Below are 17,628 nucleotides of genomic sequence, written 5' to 3'. Positions count from 1 at the left end.
AGGGGGAGGAATGTGCCTGGTGCATGTGAACAAAAGTTTTGCAGTAAGTGCAGCTCTTGTGAGCATGCCCGGTCAAACCCGGGACTGCAAGCACACATCAGCGCAGTTCTTTGCAGCTTTAAATATATGCTTTTCAAAAATTGTTTACACTTACATTTTTGAAAGGCTCATATTTAAGCACAGGACAACAGATGCCAATGTGTGCTTTCACGTTTGGTTTTGCTCGGACTCGCACATGTTTGTTTCTCACTATCAGAACTAAGGGGTGTTTATTTATTTCTTTCTTCCCAACCCAGAGGAATTCTCCACGCACTCCCAAAGTTAGGGAGAAACAAAATGCATGCCACAAGAATATGAGAAAATACTAGGTTTTATTCACTTACCAAGATAGAAAAATAGACTGCCAATAATAGTAACGTCTACAAAGTTTTTCTCATGGGAGTGTGCCCAAGGTGCAAAGTGCAGTCTCTAAGTACATCTCCGCAGAGGTAGGAACTACAATCACTTATATATGGAAACATTGAGTCTATGGGACACCTGTCACTAGTCCTGCCTTTTTTTTTGTTCCTCTTTTCTACAAAAGCTTAATCAAGATTGTTTAGGGTGGTCCACAGAAACATAAGACTGATAAGTTTGTTTATTAGCTTGATTCACAGTCCATTTCATCATAACCTTTTATCTTATGCCTGCATGTCCAGGTAATTTGCAAAGCCCCCATACACATTCTGTGTTACGCACTTGCTGGAACCTTTTAGCTCTTGGTTCCTCTTTCTTGCAAAGCTGCAAAGCCAGCTGTCACGTACCATTTCCAGGTCACTCAGAGTTTATGCTTTTAATTTCCACTGTTAGCTTTCAGGCCCTCAGGCTTTTAGGTTCAGAGAAGGCCCAGACAGGTTCATTATTATCAGGGGTTAGCTTAGCGTGGTTTAAAAAAGGTTTGGCCGGCTTCCTAAAGGAAAAGTCCATAGATCATTATTAAAATGACTTGGAGAGAATTCACTGCTTATTTCTGGGATAAGCAGCATAAAATGTATTGAACTTTTTTGGGGGGATCTTGCCAGGTATTTGTGACCTCGATTGGTCACTGCTGGAAATAGGATGCTGGGCTTGATGGACCTTTGGTCTGTCCCAGTGTGGCAATACTTATGTACTTATGAGGCTGCATAGGCTTCCTTCCATTTAAAAAAGAACACAAAAGTGGCAGTTTAATGTGACAAATGCAGAAGAAATCCTCTCCTCGAAACGCTGAATGCCATCCCTGAGCTGGCAGTTTCAGCGTTAAGGCCAGCATTTGTTTCTGCGCTGCCTTCTGAGCATTGGGAGGGAATATTGAAAAACCTCATTAACATCTATTTAAATGCAAGTTGCGGCCATCTTTGGTACACACATTGATACCTGGGCTAGTGCCTTCTGCGTCCATTAACATGCGCGCTGTTCCAGCACTAACTGCCTCTAATGCCGGTGTAAGGTTTTGAATCAGATAACTAAAAACCCACAGCTGAAGAAAAATGGATATCTCTAATTACAAAACCAATATTAAATTTCTAAGCGTGCTCAGAAAGTGCCTTAGAGACCAGCATTTTTTGATAACCCTAAGTTTAAAAGTTTTCACTTTTCAGTCATTGCACTCTATGCTACCAAATTGTAAAGCAGTGGAACAAGATGATATATGATATGTGTATGACAAAAAAAAGGAGAAACTCCAAACCTCATGAATGTGTATAAAGTCAACAGCCAAAAGCGAGGCAAACCAATGGCGTAGCTACTTGGGGCCAGGATGCTGGCAGGTTGGGGGAGGGGAAGACGTGTAGGGCAAGGGCGTAGCCAGACTTTGGCGGGAGGGGGTCTAGAGTCCGAGGTGAGGGGGCACATTTTAGCCCCCCTAGCGCCGCCGACCTCCCTGTCCCCCTTGACCCCCCCTGTGCCGCCAACCCCCATCCCCCTCGACCCCCCTCCTACTGCCGCCAACCCTCCACCACCACCGCCAGGTACCCTTGCTAGCGGGGATCCCCAACACCTGCCAGCCAAAACCCCCTTCAGCGCCGGTCTCCGAGTCCGGCGCATTTGGTGATCTGGATTCTGTTTCTGTGAGTCCTGACGTCCTGCACGTTCCTACGTGCAGGACGTCAGGACTCACAGAAACAGAATCCAGATCAGCAACGTGCCGGAGACCAGCGCTGAAGAGGACTTCGGCTGGCGGGGGTTGGGGACCCCCACCAGCAAAAGTACCTGACAGCAGCGGCGGGGGAGGGTTGGCAGCAGTAGGAGGGGGGTTGAATGTGGCAAGGGAGGGTCGATGGCGGGGGGGGGGGGGGTGAAAGCAGGGGGTCAGGGCTAAATCTGCAGGGGCGGGGCCCGTGCCCCTGTGGCCCCACCCAGCTACGCCCCTGGTGTAGGGAATTATGGTAATCCACAAGGCAACACCTTGTGGGCAGGTTTAGAGCCTGTGATAAAGGGCCAATGCAGTAAAGTGTGATTGCGTATGATTTTGTGTGCATTCTATGTAAAAAGGAGTTTTACAAGGGAGTACCTGCACTGCTCCCTTTAAGCTGAGTGGGAGTCCTCCAACTGCATTTCTGCCACTGGGGGGTGCGTTAGGTTTTGAGCATTGAGTCCACAGTGTCAAGCATCTCCTCATACTTTTATCTGGTGATTTTTCCTTTCCTGCCACTTTTCCAGCATATTCACAGATTTTTACGCATACAATTCAATGAGTGCCGATATCATTTTTCAGCAGTCCAGCACTGTACTTTTTCTTCATCCAGCTCCTCTCACCTCCAACCATGCCCTTTATGAAAGGCAGAGAAAAGTTGCAGGTCCATATGCTCTCAGCTGTAAAGGGGAGGGGATTTTGGATTTAGATCACATTTTTTTTAGTTGTAGGCAAAGGAAAGAAACCGGCATGAAATCCTTCTTTTTGAGCTTGTGTTGGGAATTTCACTAATTTTTGCTTTGAACTAGGTGTTTTCAGAAAACCAGCACTGGTGGAGCTGGGAATACTCAATGTGTAATTAAACTCTAGAATTCGTTGCCAGAGAATGTGGTAAAAGCAGTTAGCCTAGCGGGGTTTTAAAAAAAAAGGTTTGGATAGTTTCCTAAAAGAAAAGTCCATAGATCATTATTAAAATGGACTTGGGAAAATCCACTGCTTATTTCTGGGATAAGCACCATAAAATGTATTGTATTATTTTGGGATCTTGCCAGGTACTTGTGACCTGGATTGGCCACTGCTGGAAACAGAATACTGGGCTTGATGGACCTTTGGTCTGTCCCAGTATGGCAACACTTATGTACTTATCTAATATCTCTTTCAGTAATTTAACCTTTCAGAGTAGTGGCTGTAGATCCTTTATGATTTTTCTCAGTTTTTCCAGCTCTGGATTTTATGTCAATACAAGAGGGCCTTTCTCTAAGGTTTTCTTTTCTTTGTACTATGGTAAGTTTTCCCTGGGTATTTTAAGTAAAGAGGCAATCTTCCTGGAGATTATTTTGGGGATGTAGCCTTTCTGTTTGACGGATTCTATCAGAAGTTGGAGGTGTTTTTTGCTGTCTCTTGGGTCAGAGCATACACGGTGGTATCATGTGGCTTGGCTTTTTATAATGGGACTTTTTGCAGTGCTGTTCCCTAGCCTGTTTGCCACCTGGGGTGGATCACCACTGCGCCCCCAAAGCATATTACCTCCCCAGCACATCACCCCCCCAAAGCACATCACACTCCACGAAACGCATCACCAGACCTTTCCTGTCAGCAGGGGGGTGTGTGGAGCAGGCTCTGTCTGTCCCCTGCCCCAAAAAAGGAAGTAACGTTAGAGGGGGCAGGGGATCGTGTGCCTGCTCTGCGCACCCTCTTGCTGCCTGCACCTGGGGAAGACCACCCATACCTACCTGCCCTTAGTATGCTACTGCTTTTTTGTATGTGAAGGGTAGAAGCTGGAATTGTGGAAGTAGCTGCATCTGTCAGTATGTTTCTTGTATATAGATGTTTGCAAATATCTATTGTTCATAGAAATTATGGTGTCTAGAAAGCTGATGAAGGATGACATGAATTGAAAGCATTGTAAAATTGTTTGAGAGTATCTTCTCCCTCATTCCAAATCATTAAAAAATGTCATCAATACACTGGTAGTATTTTAGGGGTTGAGTCTGATATACATTCAAAAATGTCTCTTCCAGTTCTGCTATGAAAAGGTTTGCATATTGTGACGCCATCCTGGTGTCCATAGCAGTGCCCATGATTTGCAGATAGATAATCATTATGGAAACGGAAATAGTTGTGAACTAGAATGAATTTTTGTGATAGCTCTGGTTATCAATAGAAATCAAACAAAATAAAACATGGAAAAGAAAATAAGATGATACCTTTTTTATTAGACATAACTTGATAGCTCTGAAAACTGTCCTCAAAAAACACATCTGGCCACTGGAGGGCAGACTTGTCTTGTCATCAGCAAATTTCTGTTTCTAAGCTTGTGCTAAATATCACCTGCATTCACTACCATGTCTCAAATGAATTTTAGCTTGGAAGATGGCATGCACTGATTGGGTTACCATCCTCTTATGTCCTAACCTCATATGACAATAGTGACTGTCTGATTTTTAGGTCCTTAAAGGACGTCCAGGGGCGTAGCCACGGGCGGGCCTGGAAGGGCCCAGGCCCAGCCACTTTCCCTCTAGGCCTGCCCATCCAACATCCTGCTGCTGTCGCTGCCTTTTCTCCCGCGGCTCCGTCGGGTCCGGGAAGCAACGTTCAGCAGCGTTGCTTGCCTGCCTGCCTTTTAAAATAATTTGTCTCCCCAGGTTCCGCTGCATTTACTTGTTGTCCCGTTGCAAAGTGCTGCCATTCGCACAGGCAGCTCCGCTCCCCTTTGCTGCGTCCATCTGGCCCTATGTATCCACTACAGGAAGTGGATCAGAGAGGGCCGGATGGACGCGGCAAAGCGGAGCGGAGCTGCCAGTGTGAATGGCAGCGCTTTGCAACGGACAAAGAAGTAAATGCAGCGGAGCCTGGGGAGACAAATTATTTTAAAAGGCAGGCAGGCACGCAGGCAATGCTGCTGAACGCTGCTTCCCGCTACGTTGGTGACTGGCGCAGGGATGAGACTTCTCAAGCCTTGGGGGCCTCCAGAAGATTCTTCAGCTGGCAGAGCCCAGAGATCCCCGCCAGCCCAGGTATTTATCTTTACGGGAGGGGGATGGACAGAGAGGAAATATGTGTGGCATGCCCACCCAGTCCACCCCCAGGCCCACCCAAAAATTGAGGTCTGGCTACGCTACTGCATGGGCCAGAGTAATTGAAGAATAGGATCTCCCTCTACATGCCTCCAAGGTCACTACACACCCTCTCCATAGGAAGTCACATGATGTAAAATCCACCAACAAGCCCCCTCTGGAGTAGCCCCCACATTATGGAATGCACTCCCAGAAAGCCTTCACCTAATACAAGACTAAATACTTCAGGAAACAGATTTTTGGTGAGTATTGATGGTCCAGTGTGGATGTTTTTAGGAGTCTCCCACATGCAGCTATGCCATCCGCATGGGGAATGTTGCTGTATTCTACATCCATCGTGACCAGAAGGGTGTTTGGTGGTAATTGCTTGATATTTTTCAATTTATTCAGAAAGTCTGTGGTGTCTTGTATGAAGCTGTTTGTTTTGTGCAAGAGAGGTTTCAGAACTCCCTCTATGAGTCCAGATTATTCTCTTACCTATCTAAATGTTCCATCTTTGCTTATACCCTACACCGTCAATTAAAATGTTCTATTATGTATTGTGTTGACATTGTAAGTAATCTACTATGCCATACTTTGTATTGTTATTTGAATATTTTTACTGCTGTAATTGTCTGTTGCTCATGTTTGATTTATTCTTACTGTACACTGCCTTGAGTGAATTCCTTCAAAAAAGGTGGTGAATAAATCCTAATAATAAATAAAGTACACATTAAAGCATAGTATGTTGCTTCCAATATCAACACAACACACATGAAAGCCTGATTCTTCTCCCAAGCCTTTCAAGTACTTATTGCAGCAAGACTGACTGATAACACATACACTTTTTATGACTCCATGTGCAATTTTTTCCTTAAGTTAGTCGCACTTATCAAACTCCTTCTTATTCTCGCTTTTCTGTTTCTATGTTCAACCTCTGCTACCTTCCATGCTGTCTTTTAAGATGCTTTAATGTGTGTTGTGTTGATATTGGAAGCAACATACTATGCTATAATGTATACTTTATTTATTATTAGGATTTATTCACCACCTTTTTTGAAGGAATTCACTCAAGGCAGTGAACAGTAAGAATAAATCAAACATGAGCAACAGACAATTACAGCAGTAAAAATATTTAAATAACAATACAAAGTATGGCATTGTAGATTACTTACAATGTCAACACAATACATAATAGAACATTTTAATTGACGGTGTAGGGTATAAGCAAAGATGGAACATATAGATAGGTAAAAGAATAAGGGGAGTTAGAGAATAAGGTGACTAATTTATTTTTTTTATTTTTTATTTTCTTTATTTATAAATTTCAAATTTTACAAGCATCAAACTTGATATAAGAAAAATGATTTTAGAGGTTACAAATTTTCCAAGCAAAATTATTTTCTATATAATTTTCCTCTAATCAATATAAGTCCACACTTATGGGAGTTCAAAATGAGAGAAAAATGTTGAAGCAAAAAAAAAAAAAGGAAAGAAAAAATAAAGAAGAGAGTGGAAAAACAACTCTAACCGTTATTACAATACTATTGAACAATAATACTAGTGGGAGCATTAGTTCCAACTATCCTTCTAGATGTTATAAAGTTCTCAAGTTGAATAGGATCAAAAAACGTAAATTTTTCGTTTTGGTAGGTGACTAAACATTTGCAAGGGAATTTAAGGAAAAACGATGCCCCCAAAGTAAACACTTCTCCTTTCTTCTGTAGAAATTTCTTCCGACGTAATTGTGTTTCTCTTGAAACATCTGGAAAGATGCTGATCTTTAAACCTTTGAAGAGTTTTGCTGAATTCTTATAAAATAATCTTAGTATCCAAGCTTTATCCGGAGATAAAACTACCGTTATTATCAGTGTAGCAGGCAATACTTGTTCAGTGTCAGAAAGTTCTAGTAAGGCGGATACATCCAAAGGTTGATTTTCTATTTGCTGTAAATTTCTAGATGGAATATAATAAACCTGTGCCAAAGGAGGAATATCTTCTTCTTTTATTTGGAGGATTTCTTTAAAATATAATTTTAACATCTCTTTAGGAGCCATAGTATTTAAGAAAGGAAAATTTAAAAAACGAAGATTATTACTTCTAGAAAAATTTTCCATTATTTCTGCCTTTCTTCTTAGATTACTTAAGTCCTTAATGACTACATTTTGCACTTCCTGTAGAGATTGAATATCTTTGGCTTGTTGTCCCACTTGTAAATTTAAGGATTGAACTTTCTCTTCCAGTTTTTCAACATCCTGTTTAACCGTTTGTATTTGAGGCACTAAAGCTTTACCTAAGTCCATGATAAGTTTCCAAAGGGATTCAAGAGTCACTTCAGGGGGTTTAACTTGTGTTGAATCAAATGTAAAGACTCCTACCTCCATCTGTACGTTTTCCACTCGACTTGAGAAAATACCCTCCTCCATCGATGTTCCGTTCGGCCCAGCTTTCTCCTGATCTTTAATCGTCCCCAGCGCTCTTACTTCTACATCTCCTTCCGGAGTTCGAGTCGATAGCGCCGCCAAAAAAGGAGATTGCTCGCGAAGCATAGGAGGAGGAGGAGGTGTTCGTGCGTCCGGGCTCAGTGAGACTTCCAGCTCATGTATTCCCGTCACGCCTCCAACTGCTGCGGGAGATATCAGCGAGCCGCCCGTCGGCGTGCTAGCGGTTTGAGCCCGCAATAGGAACGAGTCTATTGTATTGCTTCGAGTCGGGGTCCCAAGTCGCTGGGGGGCGATAGCCGCGGCTTTCCCCCTTCTTTTCGGCATAGTGAGGAAATATTTAAGGAAAAACCGAAGTTTTTCCAAAATTCAAAAGGTAAGTTCCTCGGGAGCTACAAGAGTATGTCTTTCCCTCTCGGCAGCCATTTTGAACCCTGCCATAAGGTGACTAATTTAAAGAAAGTTGCAGATGAGGTCAGAGAGATGGTTAACATATAGATAGGTAAGAGAGTAAGAGAAAATAAGGTGACTAATTTAAAGAACGGTGCACATGAAGTCAGAGAGATGGTTAAATATTATAGCAGCTGGAGTAGGAGTGGATAAACATGTCCTGCTGCAGCCCTGTCTCTCCTTGTGTATGTGAGTGAGACTAACAAGTTAATTACGTCTTCCATTAAAGGCCTGGTTGACCCCTCCGAAGGGACACCACCTTGTAGTGGTGGAGGGGCTTCTGTGTTTCAATGACTTAGAGGGTTATGCTGAAGGGTTACCCATATCAGACAGGCCTCTGAGGAGAAACCAGACAAAGAGTGTCCCAAACTGGGAGAGTGTTAAGATGGTGACCTGAAGTTTGTATGCCCAACGGCCCAGCTGCCCTCTGAAGTTTCATCTTCTTTACGTAAATTTCCTCTCTGCAATTGCAGTTACCTTAACTGAGAGGAAGGGGACAACCGGCGGTCAGCCGCCGATGGCCAGCATTTTATCCCCTGAGCAGCAAGTGCGGGACCGCTGCGTGACGAACTGCCCACAGATGAAAGGGTTGGAGAGTCCTTTGATTAGCGCCGGTGAAGGAGCATCGACGCTCTTGGACCTGGAAAAAACAACTCCATCGCTCCTGAATTATTCAACCACCATGTCCAAAGGAGTGGAGGAGTGAGTTAGAGGTATATGCTGAAACGGAGGACGTTTACAGCAGAACCTGAATCGGCGGAACCACTCCTAAACACCTATGAGAAATCAACTTGGAGTTTTTGGCTCCCGTGAAGGTTACATTGAATACCATCTGGAAGGCGCTTCGGGACCTAACGGTGACAGTAAATAATTTTGTTTCAGATATAATTTTATTAGAGAGTTACATGGACAATTCAACTGAACCCTTTGAGAGTAAAAAATCGATATAACAAATGATTCTACATGAGCAAGAAGTGGTTATGATTTTGAAAATGATAATAGACCAGAAATTTTGAATAATAAAATGAATATTATTATAGATGATTAATATCGAGATTATTGTTTTTCCCAGAGTTCCGGGTATGACTCCTAAAGTTTTCCTCAGAAATATTTCCTCAAATTATTACTTTAAAAGGAGTGAAGCCTGTGAAAACTGGGATTACTTTAATCAGTGGAATTTGAATTAGAGACTTAGGTATATGTATTGTTAAATAACTTCTGGTTTTTAAAAGAGAAAGAATGTAATCAGATGTATTATTTCTAACTAATATTGGACAATAAGTATGTTTTCAATGAAATGATTTGACTATACACCGTATTGGCCTTGAAGAAGCCAACCAGATGATCAATGTGGAATAATGAATTAGACGAGTAATATCTGGGGATAATCAGGTTAATACCACGTTTTTTTTTCTGTTTATTGTTTAATTGATCTCCTTATCTTGTTTCACTCTCCCTATTTAGTGGTCTAAGGAAGAGAATAGAATTACCTGACTGAAATAATTCCTACATATTACTTTCTCTGTATTTCCAGCAAGTTATTTTATCGCTTGTAAACATTTAAATGCTTATAAAGGCCTGGTTGAAGAGCCAAGCTTTCACCTGCTTGCTGAAGTAGAGATAGTCTTGTGTTAAGTGGAACCTTTCAGGCAGTGCATTCCAGAGTGTGAGGGCTACTCCGGAGAAGGCTCGCTTGTGGGGATCACATCATATAATGTCTTTTGGAGAGGGTGTGGTTAGTGATAGTCCTTGAGAGGACCTTAGTGTCCTTGGAGATGTGTAGAGGATCATCCTATTCTTCAGGTACTCAGGGCGATTTGCTTTAAGGGCCTTGAAGATCAGACATAGAGTTTTAAATGAAGTTTTTGCAAAAATGGTGTGAAGTGGTCACGTTGCTTGCAACTTTCTATTAGCCTTGCAGCAGCAATCTGAATTAACTGGAGCTGGTGCAGGCACTTTGTAGTCAGACCATTGTAGAGGTCATTACAGTAATCCAGTCTTGATGTTATCATGGCATGCACAACTAGGATAAGATTTACCTTCTCGATGTAAGGAGAAAGGCAGCGTAGCTGTCACAAATAGTAGAAGCAGCTCTTGAAGGTTGCTTGAATTTGGGGAATCAGAGTAACTGTATTTCAAGGTTTCTGACTTGTGATCTGAAGGGGAGTTCATACTTCCCAAAAGAGTATTTGATGTCAGGTATGTATCCACTTGTGTTAGGGACCCAGAGAAGCTTGGTTTTAAATGGGTTCAGGCAAAGTTTGTTGTGTTTAGCCCATTCTTGAATTGATGTTAGACAGGTAATCAGTTTATTCAGGTCTGTAGTTAAGTCAGGTTCAATGGGTATGAGTAGCTGCATGTCATCCACATAGATGTAGAACTGAGTGTCCATTGACTGAATCAGCTCAGCTAGTGGCTTGAGGTATATATTGAACAGAATAGGTGACAGTATAGATCCTTGTGGTCCTCCACAGGTCAGTGCCCATGGTGGTGATGAGATGCTGCCAGACATTATAGATTGCTGCCTGTCTGATAAATAGGTAATGTGTTATTTGAATATTTTTATGCTGCAATTGTCTATTGCTTATGTCTGGCTTATTCTTGCTGTACATTCCCTTAGATGAATTTCTTCAAAAGGCAATAAATAAGTCCTTTTTTTATTTTTTGTATTAATTTTAACTTTATAACAAGAATTCACTTGTTACTGCAATACAGCATGATTAAAAAACACATTAGAAATTTAAACTGATCCAACAGTAAAAAAAAAAAAAAAAAATAAAGTTACATCACCTTAATCCAACAAATAACATTATTGCTTTCTTAGACCCTGTTAAATGGGGAGGCGGTAGAAATTAGAGAAGTTAAACTTAAATAATACAAATAATAAATGACATAGGGCGTATTATTTCCACAAATATCTTATATTCATTTCAGCTGCTTCAACTCAAGAAATGATTTTAAATGTTCTGGTAAATAAAAAGTATATTTAACCTGGCCCAACTTAACAATACATTTACATGGAAATGCTAGAAAGAAAGTCCCTCCTATATCCAGTGTTTGTGATTTCAATGCCAGGAAGGCTTTCCTTCTATGTTGGGTTGGTTTCGTTACATCGGGGAAAATCTGAGTAATAAGTCCTAATAAATAAAATTATTTTAACATGTATTTTGTTGACACTGAAAGTAGCTTACTTTGCCATACTATGTACAGTTATTTGAATAGTTTTACTGCTATAATTTCTCTTGCCTATATCTGGCTTATTCTCACTATACACTGCCTGGGGTGAATTTCTACAAAAGATGGTAAATAAATCCTAATAAACGAATAAACAGACATGATTGTAGAATGTATCCACTGTAGTGTCTATAGCCATTAATCTAATTAAAGGATAGTATAAACGCATGGCTCAATGCACGCTATTTTCTGAATTCATATCCTTGTTCTCAAATATCTTGGTTTTGTTAAAAGAATTGATTGTGGGGGAGGGGTTTCAGTTGATGCCTACTTCATGGACTAACATCAGGTTGCAGGGTTTTTATTCATTTGCTCTAAGCAACCTGTTCAAATGCACCATATGTTGTAGGAATCTAATCTTGTTCCAGTTCAGTGACTCTGATGACATGCGATTTCGGTTCAGGGCTCAGAGAGCAGGCACATGCATCATTAAGAATTTGAAAACTGGTTGAACCAACAGAAGGGCAAAAGTCTGAATAAATAGAATTATCCTCTCATTCTAGAGCAAGCTTTTACTGATTAAGGTTTTGGGCATAGAGGATGAGGTTGAAGACTTGATAATTAGCACTGGGCCATATAAGTTTCAAACTTGTGCTGTTTAATCTCTTATTATTTTTTTTTAATGTCTGTCCATGATGAAGATAATTCTATAAGGAGCCATCTAAAGTTAGGCAGTAAGGGCCAGATTCTATATATAGAAACATAGAAACATGACAGCAGATAAAGGTCAAATGTCTCATCCAGTCTGCCCATCCTCTGTAACCTCTAACTCTTCCTTTTCCTAAGCGATCCCACATACTTATCCCATGCCTTCTTTTTTTTTTTTAATTAATTTTTATTGTCACCAATGCGATACATAGGTACATCTACAATGTTTCAGGTAGTATCAAAAGCCGTTCCCTACAGTAGATGGCCTGAACAGCATCCAATAGTAAACAAAGATTTAACAACTTAGGTTTTGTAATGCCATAAACGTGTCGGCTTTTTTAAAGTACCCTCTATCCATTCATCTCATGCATCCCATTCCCTCCCATTCCTTCTCACACCATTCACTTCAAAAACACACCCTATTCCCACCCATGCGGACTTCCCGGCGGGCATGGGATACTCGATGTTTACTAAATGGCAACAGAACGGGTGCCCTTTTAGTAGAGGGCGGGGATAGTATAGAGTCTTTTGATCAAATAAAAGAGAGATGGGATATCCCTAATAACAATTTGCTGCATTATATACAGGTGAAGCATTATCAATCTTCCCTTAAAGGGAAATATGGGGACAAGTGGACGTGGGGCCTATTGGATAAGATTCTGCTTCGTACTCCATTTAAAGTAAACAGCATCTCCACATGGTATAAGATACTACAAATGCCCATGCCTTCTTAAATTCTGGCACAGTTCTCGACTCCACAACCTCCACCGGTAGGCCACTCCACGCTTCCACCACCTTTTCCGTGAAATAATACTTTCTTAGATTACTCCTAAGCCTATTTCCTCTTAACTTCATCGTATGCTCCCTTGTTCCAGAGTTTTCCTTCAGTTGATATCCCAGCACCTAAAACTACATGCATCCATTTATGCCAATGAAAATGTGGAATAAATCCCTGCATGTAGATTTATACAGACTAGGCCATATTCTATAACAACGTGCATAAATTTGGGAACGCCCACAAAACGCCCATTTCCCCACCCATGGCCATGCCCCTTTTGAACTGTGCGCTTTAGAATTTAAGTGCAGTTCATTACAGAATACGCTTAGCGTGTTATGCATGTAAATTCTAATTATTGCCAATTAGTACTTATTATTGCTTGTTAAGTGCTGTTAAAAATGCTGATTGGCTTGTTAAACCAATTAAGTTACAAGTGATGTTACGGAATATGCTTAAATTTCAGCACGGAATGCTAGGCACAATATATAGAATTCGGCAGCAAGTGTCAGATTCAGTAAATGGTTATGAAAATTCATCACTCAGCTGTATTCTATAAAAGGACATTCCGGGACAAGCGCTTTTTATAGAATATCACGTAGCACTAATTCCCACACCCAACTTTTGGTGCGAGGGCTTATGCCACCTGAAACCTGATGTAAATCCTGATGGACAAGTTGGGTCCGCATCCCTGAAATTCTGTAACTGCAGGTAACTTTTCTGAATGCCCATGACATGCCCATTCCCCTCCCATGGCCACACCACCTTTTGGGCACACTGTAGAATAGTGCATGGTGAGATGTGTGCACAAATCTCAATTGGTGCCAATTAATGTCAATAATTGATTATTATCATCCAATTATTGACTGTTAATTGCTCATTAATGTATTAAGTTATGCGTGCATCTCAGGATTGTGCCCAAATTTGGGCATGCAAATTGGGTGACCTTTATAGAATCCAGGGGTAAGTATGTTCATGAATGATGGTATTCTAGTCATTTATATGTGAAAACATATGTGTGTAAATGACAATATTCTGGCTACGCTGGTACACATATGTAGTATGTCTGTTCTAATTTTGAAAATACAACAAGGGAAAAGCCTCAGAAATCCCCAACCTCCAGCCTATATATATATAAGGCTTCACATTGAGAGCCGTAGTGCTCTTCTAACATCGGAGGGGGGTTCTCATCACAGACAGAAAAACCCTTGTGTTTCAAAAGGTAAAGGATACTAAAAGAATCCACAAAATCAAAAAAAGGAGGGGATCCATATCAAAAGAACTAATAATAACAAGTTGAACTTAACTTTTAAGCGTGCAGGTATAGATAAAGAAGTGTCATGGGTTCCAAACACACCGACTCAGGCCTCAGTTTCGCAAAAAATCACTGTATCAAGGCGTGTATTTACCACAAATTTAGACACCGGTCTGTTTCCTGCTTGTTAGTTCCCCTTGTTGTATTTTCAAAATTAGAATAGATACCCTCCACAGAATCTTTAGTGGGATAGATTCAAGTACTTTTTTCTGAGCCACAGCTATTTTGAGAGCTTTTTTCTTTTTTTTTTGATTACTAGTAGTATTGCTCTCTTTCTCTTTTGTGATATACACATATGTAGTATGACATCATACCTTATGCTATGAGTTTATCTTATTGGGCAGACTGGATGGACCATATAGGTCTTTATCTGATGTCATCTACTAAGCCATATTCTGTAAGTATGTGCATGTCTTTGATACCACATACTTTATGGATGGGGGGTTCACATTTACACACCTAATTATACCCTTACATATACTTAGTGCATGAGAAAAGATCTCTCAGTGACTTCAAAATACTCGATTGAAACAGAATCCTATAAAATCCATAATGTTATGGATGAAAAACCCCTCAGTTCAAGACAATACACCAGTGACAGCATCGGAGGGTTTATTCAGCAGCTTAATTAAGAGTCATCTCTTTACTTTAGCTTTTACATAATTAGTGTCTATTTGCAGACTAGTCATTGGGCTAGATTGCACCTGATAGGGATATGAAGGGTTATATTCCCTAGAAGAGCTGTAAAAGCAAACTATTGTAACCGACTGTTAGATTCTTGGGGCTGGTTGCAATGTTTTATGTTGGTGTCTTTATGCTTTCTTTTGCATTGTGAAGGGAATTCAATAAACAGTGGCAAAATGTAGGCACTGAAAAAACTATTCTGTAAAGGGTGCACACCTACCTAACTTTTGAGCATTAGGCTTACGCCTGCTGAAACCTGCTGTAAATAGAGGCGCCCGAATTAGGTGCATTTAGGCAGTATTTTGTAATTCTGCATGCAACTGTCCAGGATGCTCTGACATGCTCTTGGACACACCCTCTTTTGAGATACATGCCATGGGATTTAGGTGCTGTGTCTTCTAGAACAGCATGCATCCAGATGCATGTGTAAATATTAACAAGTGCCAATTAACATCAATAATTAATGGTTCAGAACTCTTTATCCAATTTATTTACGCATGCATCTTGGACGCATGGCCAAAGTTGGGCATGTGACTTTGAGTACCACATATAGAATCTGGGGGGTTTATGTATTGTAAACCCTCTTGGGCTGCTTTGGCAAAGTGATGCACAAAAAAGTAAGGAATAGGTAAAATAAATTTGGTGGAATGGTGGACACAGTTGTAAAGCTCTTCAGAGAGAGGTGGGCAATGGAAGAACAGAGTAAACAGCCAACAGGAAGTAACCATTATTTGCACAGAGAGCAAGTAGCACTCTATGAAATGTTATGAGGACATTTATTTATTTCATATCGGACTTATTACACAGCTGGAAGATAAGAACTTTGGTCAATGTGAATGAAATCTTGATGAGTCAGCTCTTCTAATCTTCTCTTGGTTGGTTGTAATATTCTGCTGTGGGAGGACTTACATCTCTTATAAAATGCATAAAAGAGCTAAAGCAGAATTGCTCAAATTTAGCTCATATACATAGCCATTTTTGTTAGGTGAAGTAGAAGGTGTGTCTCCTTTCTGTCCATTTTATTAACACACAGTTAACACAAGGATATTGTTTGGTTGCATCAAGGGTGGAAAAATTGACACTTTTAGAAGATCCAACTTGGTGACATTGCACCCTATAAAACTGCAGGAATTATATGTTACTACTCACTACCTGAATCAAGGATGATTCAGGACTACATTGTAGAGCTGTGTTGAAGAAAAAGGAACTAGAATATTCAATATAAAATTCTTATGAAAGATTCATCTTCCTTTTACAACTTCTTCTTCTTCTTTTTTTATTTTTTTTTGTATGTGTTTGTCAACTACTGTATACATGATTTCAACCACTGTTGAAATGTTGAGTTTTCTGGAAAGACGGACTTCAATTTGCAGAGAAAGCTCTTCTGTTTTCCTGTGCGACTGTGGACTAATTGAGAGTGACCCAACAATTGTTTCTCTGTGAGAAGATGAATTCTTATTCCATTTTTAAGGGCATTGTCTTCCTCTTTCTGGCCCTTGCTGGGATCCCAAGCAACCTTGCTATCTCAGTGTCCTATGCCATTGCTATTCACTCTGGAAAGAAGATATTTCCCACTGACAAGATCATCTCTTTGATTTCTATTGTCAACACAATCATGCTCTTAACCCGCGGGATCCCTGACACCTTATTTATCTTTGGAGTAAAAGATCTGTTCAACAGCACTGGGTGCAAAACCATTATTTATCTCTCTCGTCTATCCAGAGCAATGGCAATAGGGTTGACATGTGTTTTGAGCTGTCTTCAGTTTGCAACCATCAACCCACCATCTTCCAAGTGGGCTGCCTGGAACGCCAGAGCATCCAAGTATCTGATGTCGATTGTGTTGGCAATATTGGTGCTGAATTTGTTGCTGTGTATATCTTCAGTTGTCTACTCACTACCTGGGTCACAGTATGTTAATCTGACACATAATCAGTTCATCTTTAACTTGGGATACTGTAAGGTATTTTTTCCAACCAAGGTTGAGTATCATGGACATGGTTTAATGCTCTTAGCTCGAGATGTTATCTTTGTTGTACTCATGATCCTGGCAAGTACGGCCATCATTCACCTTCTGTATCGACACCAAAAGCAGATGAAGAAAATCCATAGTTCTTCAAGTCAAGCGACAATGCCAGAGATGAAAGCAGCTAAGGCTGTTGTCACGTTGGTCACTCTCTATGCCATTTTCTTTGGGGTGGAAAATACTATCTTTCTTTATACTATGTTAGGCAATGATGTTAATGTCTACCTATCAGATGTTCGCTTTTTGTTTTCTATACTTTATGCAACAGTCTTCCCATTTATAATTATTGGAACTAATTACAATGTCAGAAAGCATCTGAAATGCTTCACAAGGGAGAATGAAGCAGATTCTAGATCTGACAAGGATCAAACTGCTACTTCGGTATCTCATGATCTTCCACACTTGCCCTGAGACAGCAGTTTCTCTGAACAAGGGACAATTCAGATTAACAGTGGGCACATGAAATTGTCAACACTTTGTTATTGCTGTCTGGGACCCACCCATAAGATAATTCCATAGGCTACTATTTCTAGATTACTTCCAAGACCCAGTTTCAATTTCAGCTTTAGATCTTCCATGCCTTGGACTAAGCTGGACAAGGAAATTGTGGCTAGTGACGCTCAGCCTAAGGGCAGAGTTTAGACATGATCATTGGAAGGTTCTATGGGTTGGGGTAGATTTATACTTTTGGCTGACCTTGGCATGTGGACACCTGTCTTTCCCTCCTCACAAGATGGCATGATACAACAGTTGACAATGTAATAGAAGTGACCCACCCAGCAGGGTGGCTGCCCATAGGCACAAGTGTGCTCTGCCTATTGTTAAATCTACTCCTGTCTGCAACAGG

General features: G+C 40.8%; 1 protein-coding gene across 1 annotated transcript; it reads left to right on the top strand.

Moving 5' to 3' along the window:
- The first annotated feature begins 16,202 nt into the window (after window positions 1-16,202).
- LOC115476848 (olfactory receptor class A-like protein 1) lies at window positions 16,203-17,192 on the top strand. Its single transcript, XM_030213422.1, has one exon. It carries the CDS (start codon window positions 16,203-16,205, stop codon window positions 17,190-17,192), a length of 990 nt encoding a protein of 329 aa, XP_030069282.1.
- Window positions 17,193-17,628: the final 436 nt, after the last annotated feature.

The sequence above is a fragment of the Microcaecilia unicolor genome, chromosome 8 (assembly GCF_901765095.1).
Source record: "Microcaecilia unicolor chromosome 8, aMicUni1.1, whole genome shotgun sequence".
NCBI lineage: Eukaryota > Metazoa > Chordata > Amphibia > Gymnophiona > Siphonopidae > Microcaecilia > Microcaecilia unicolor.
The sequence above is the reverse complement of the archived record's forward strand: the minus strand, read 5'-3'. Positions and strand labels throughout refer to the sequence as shown.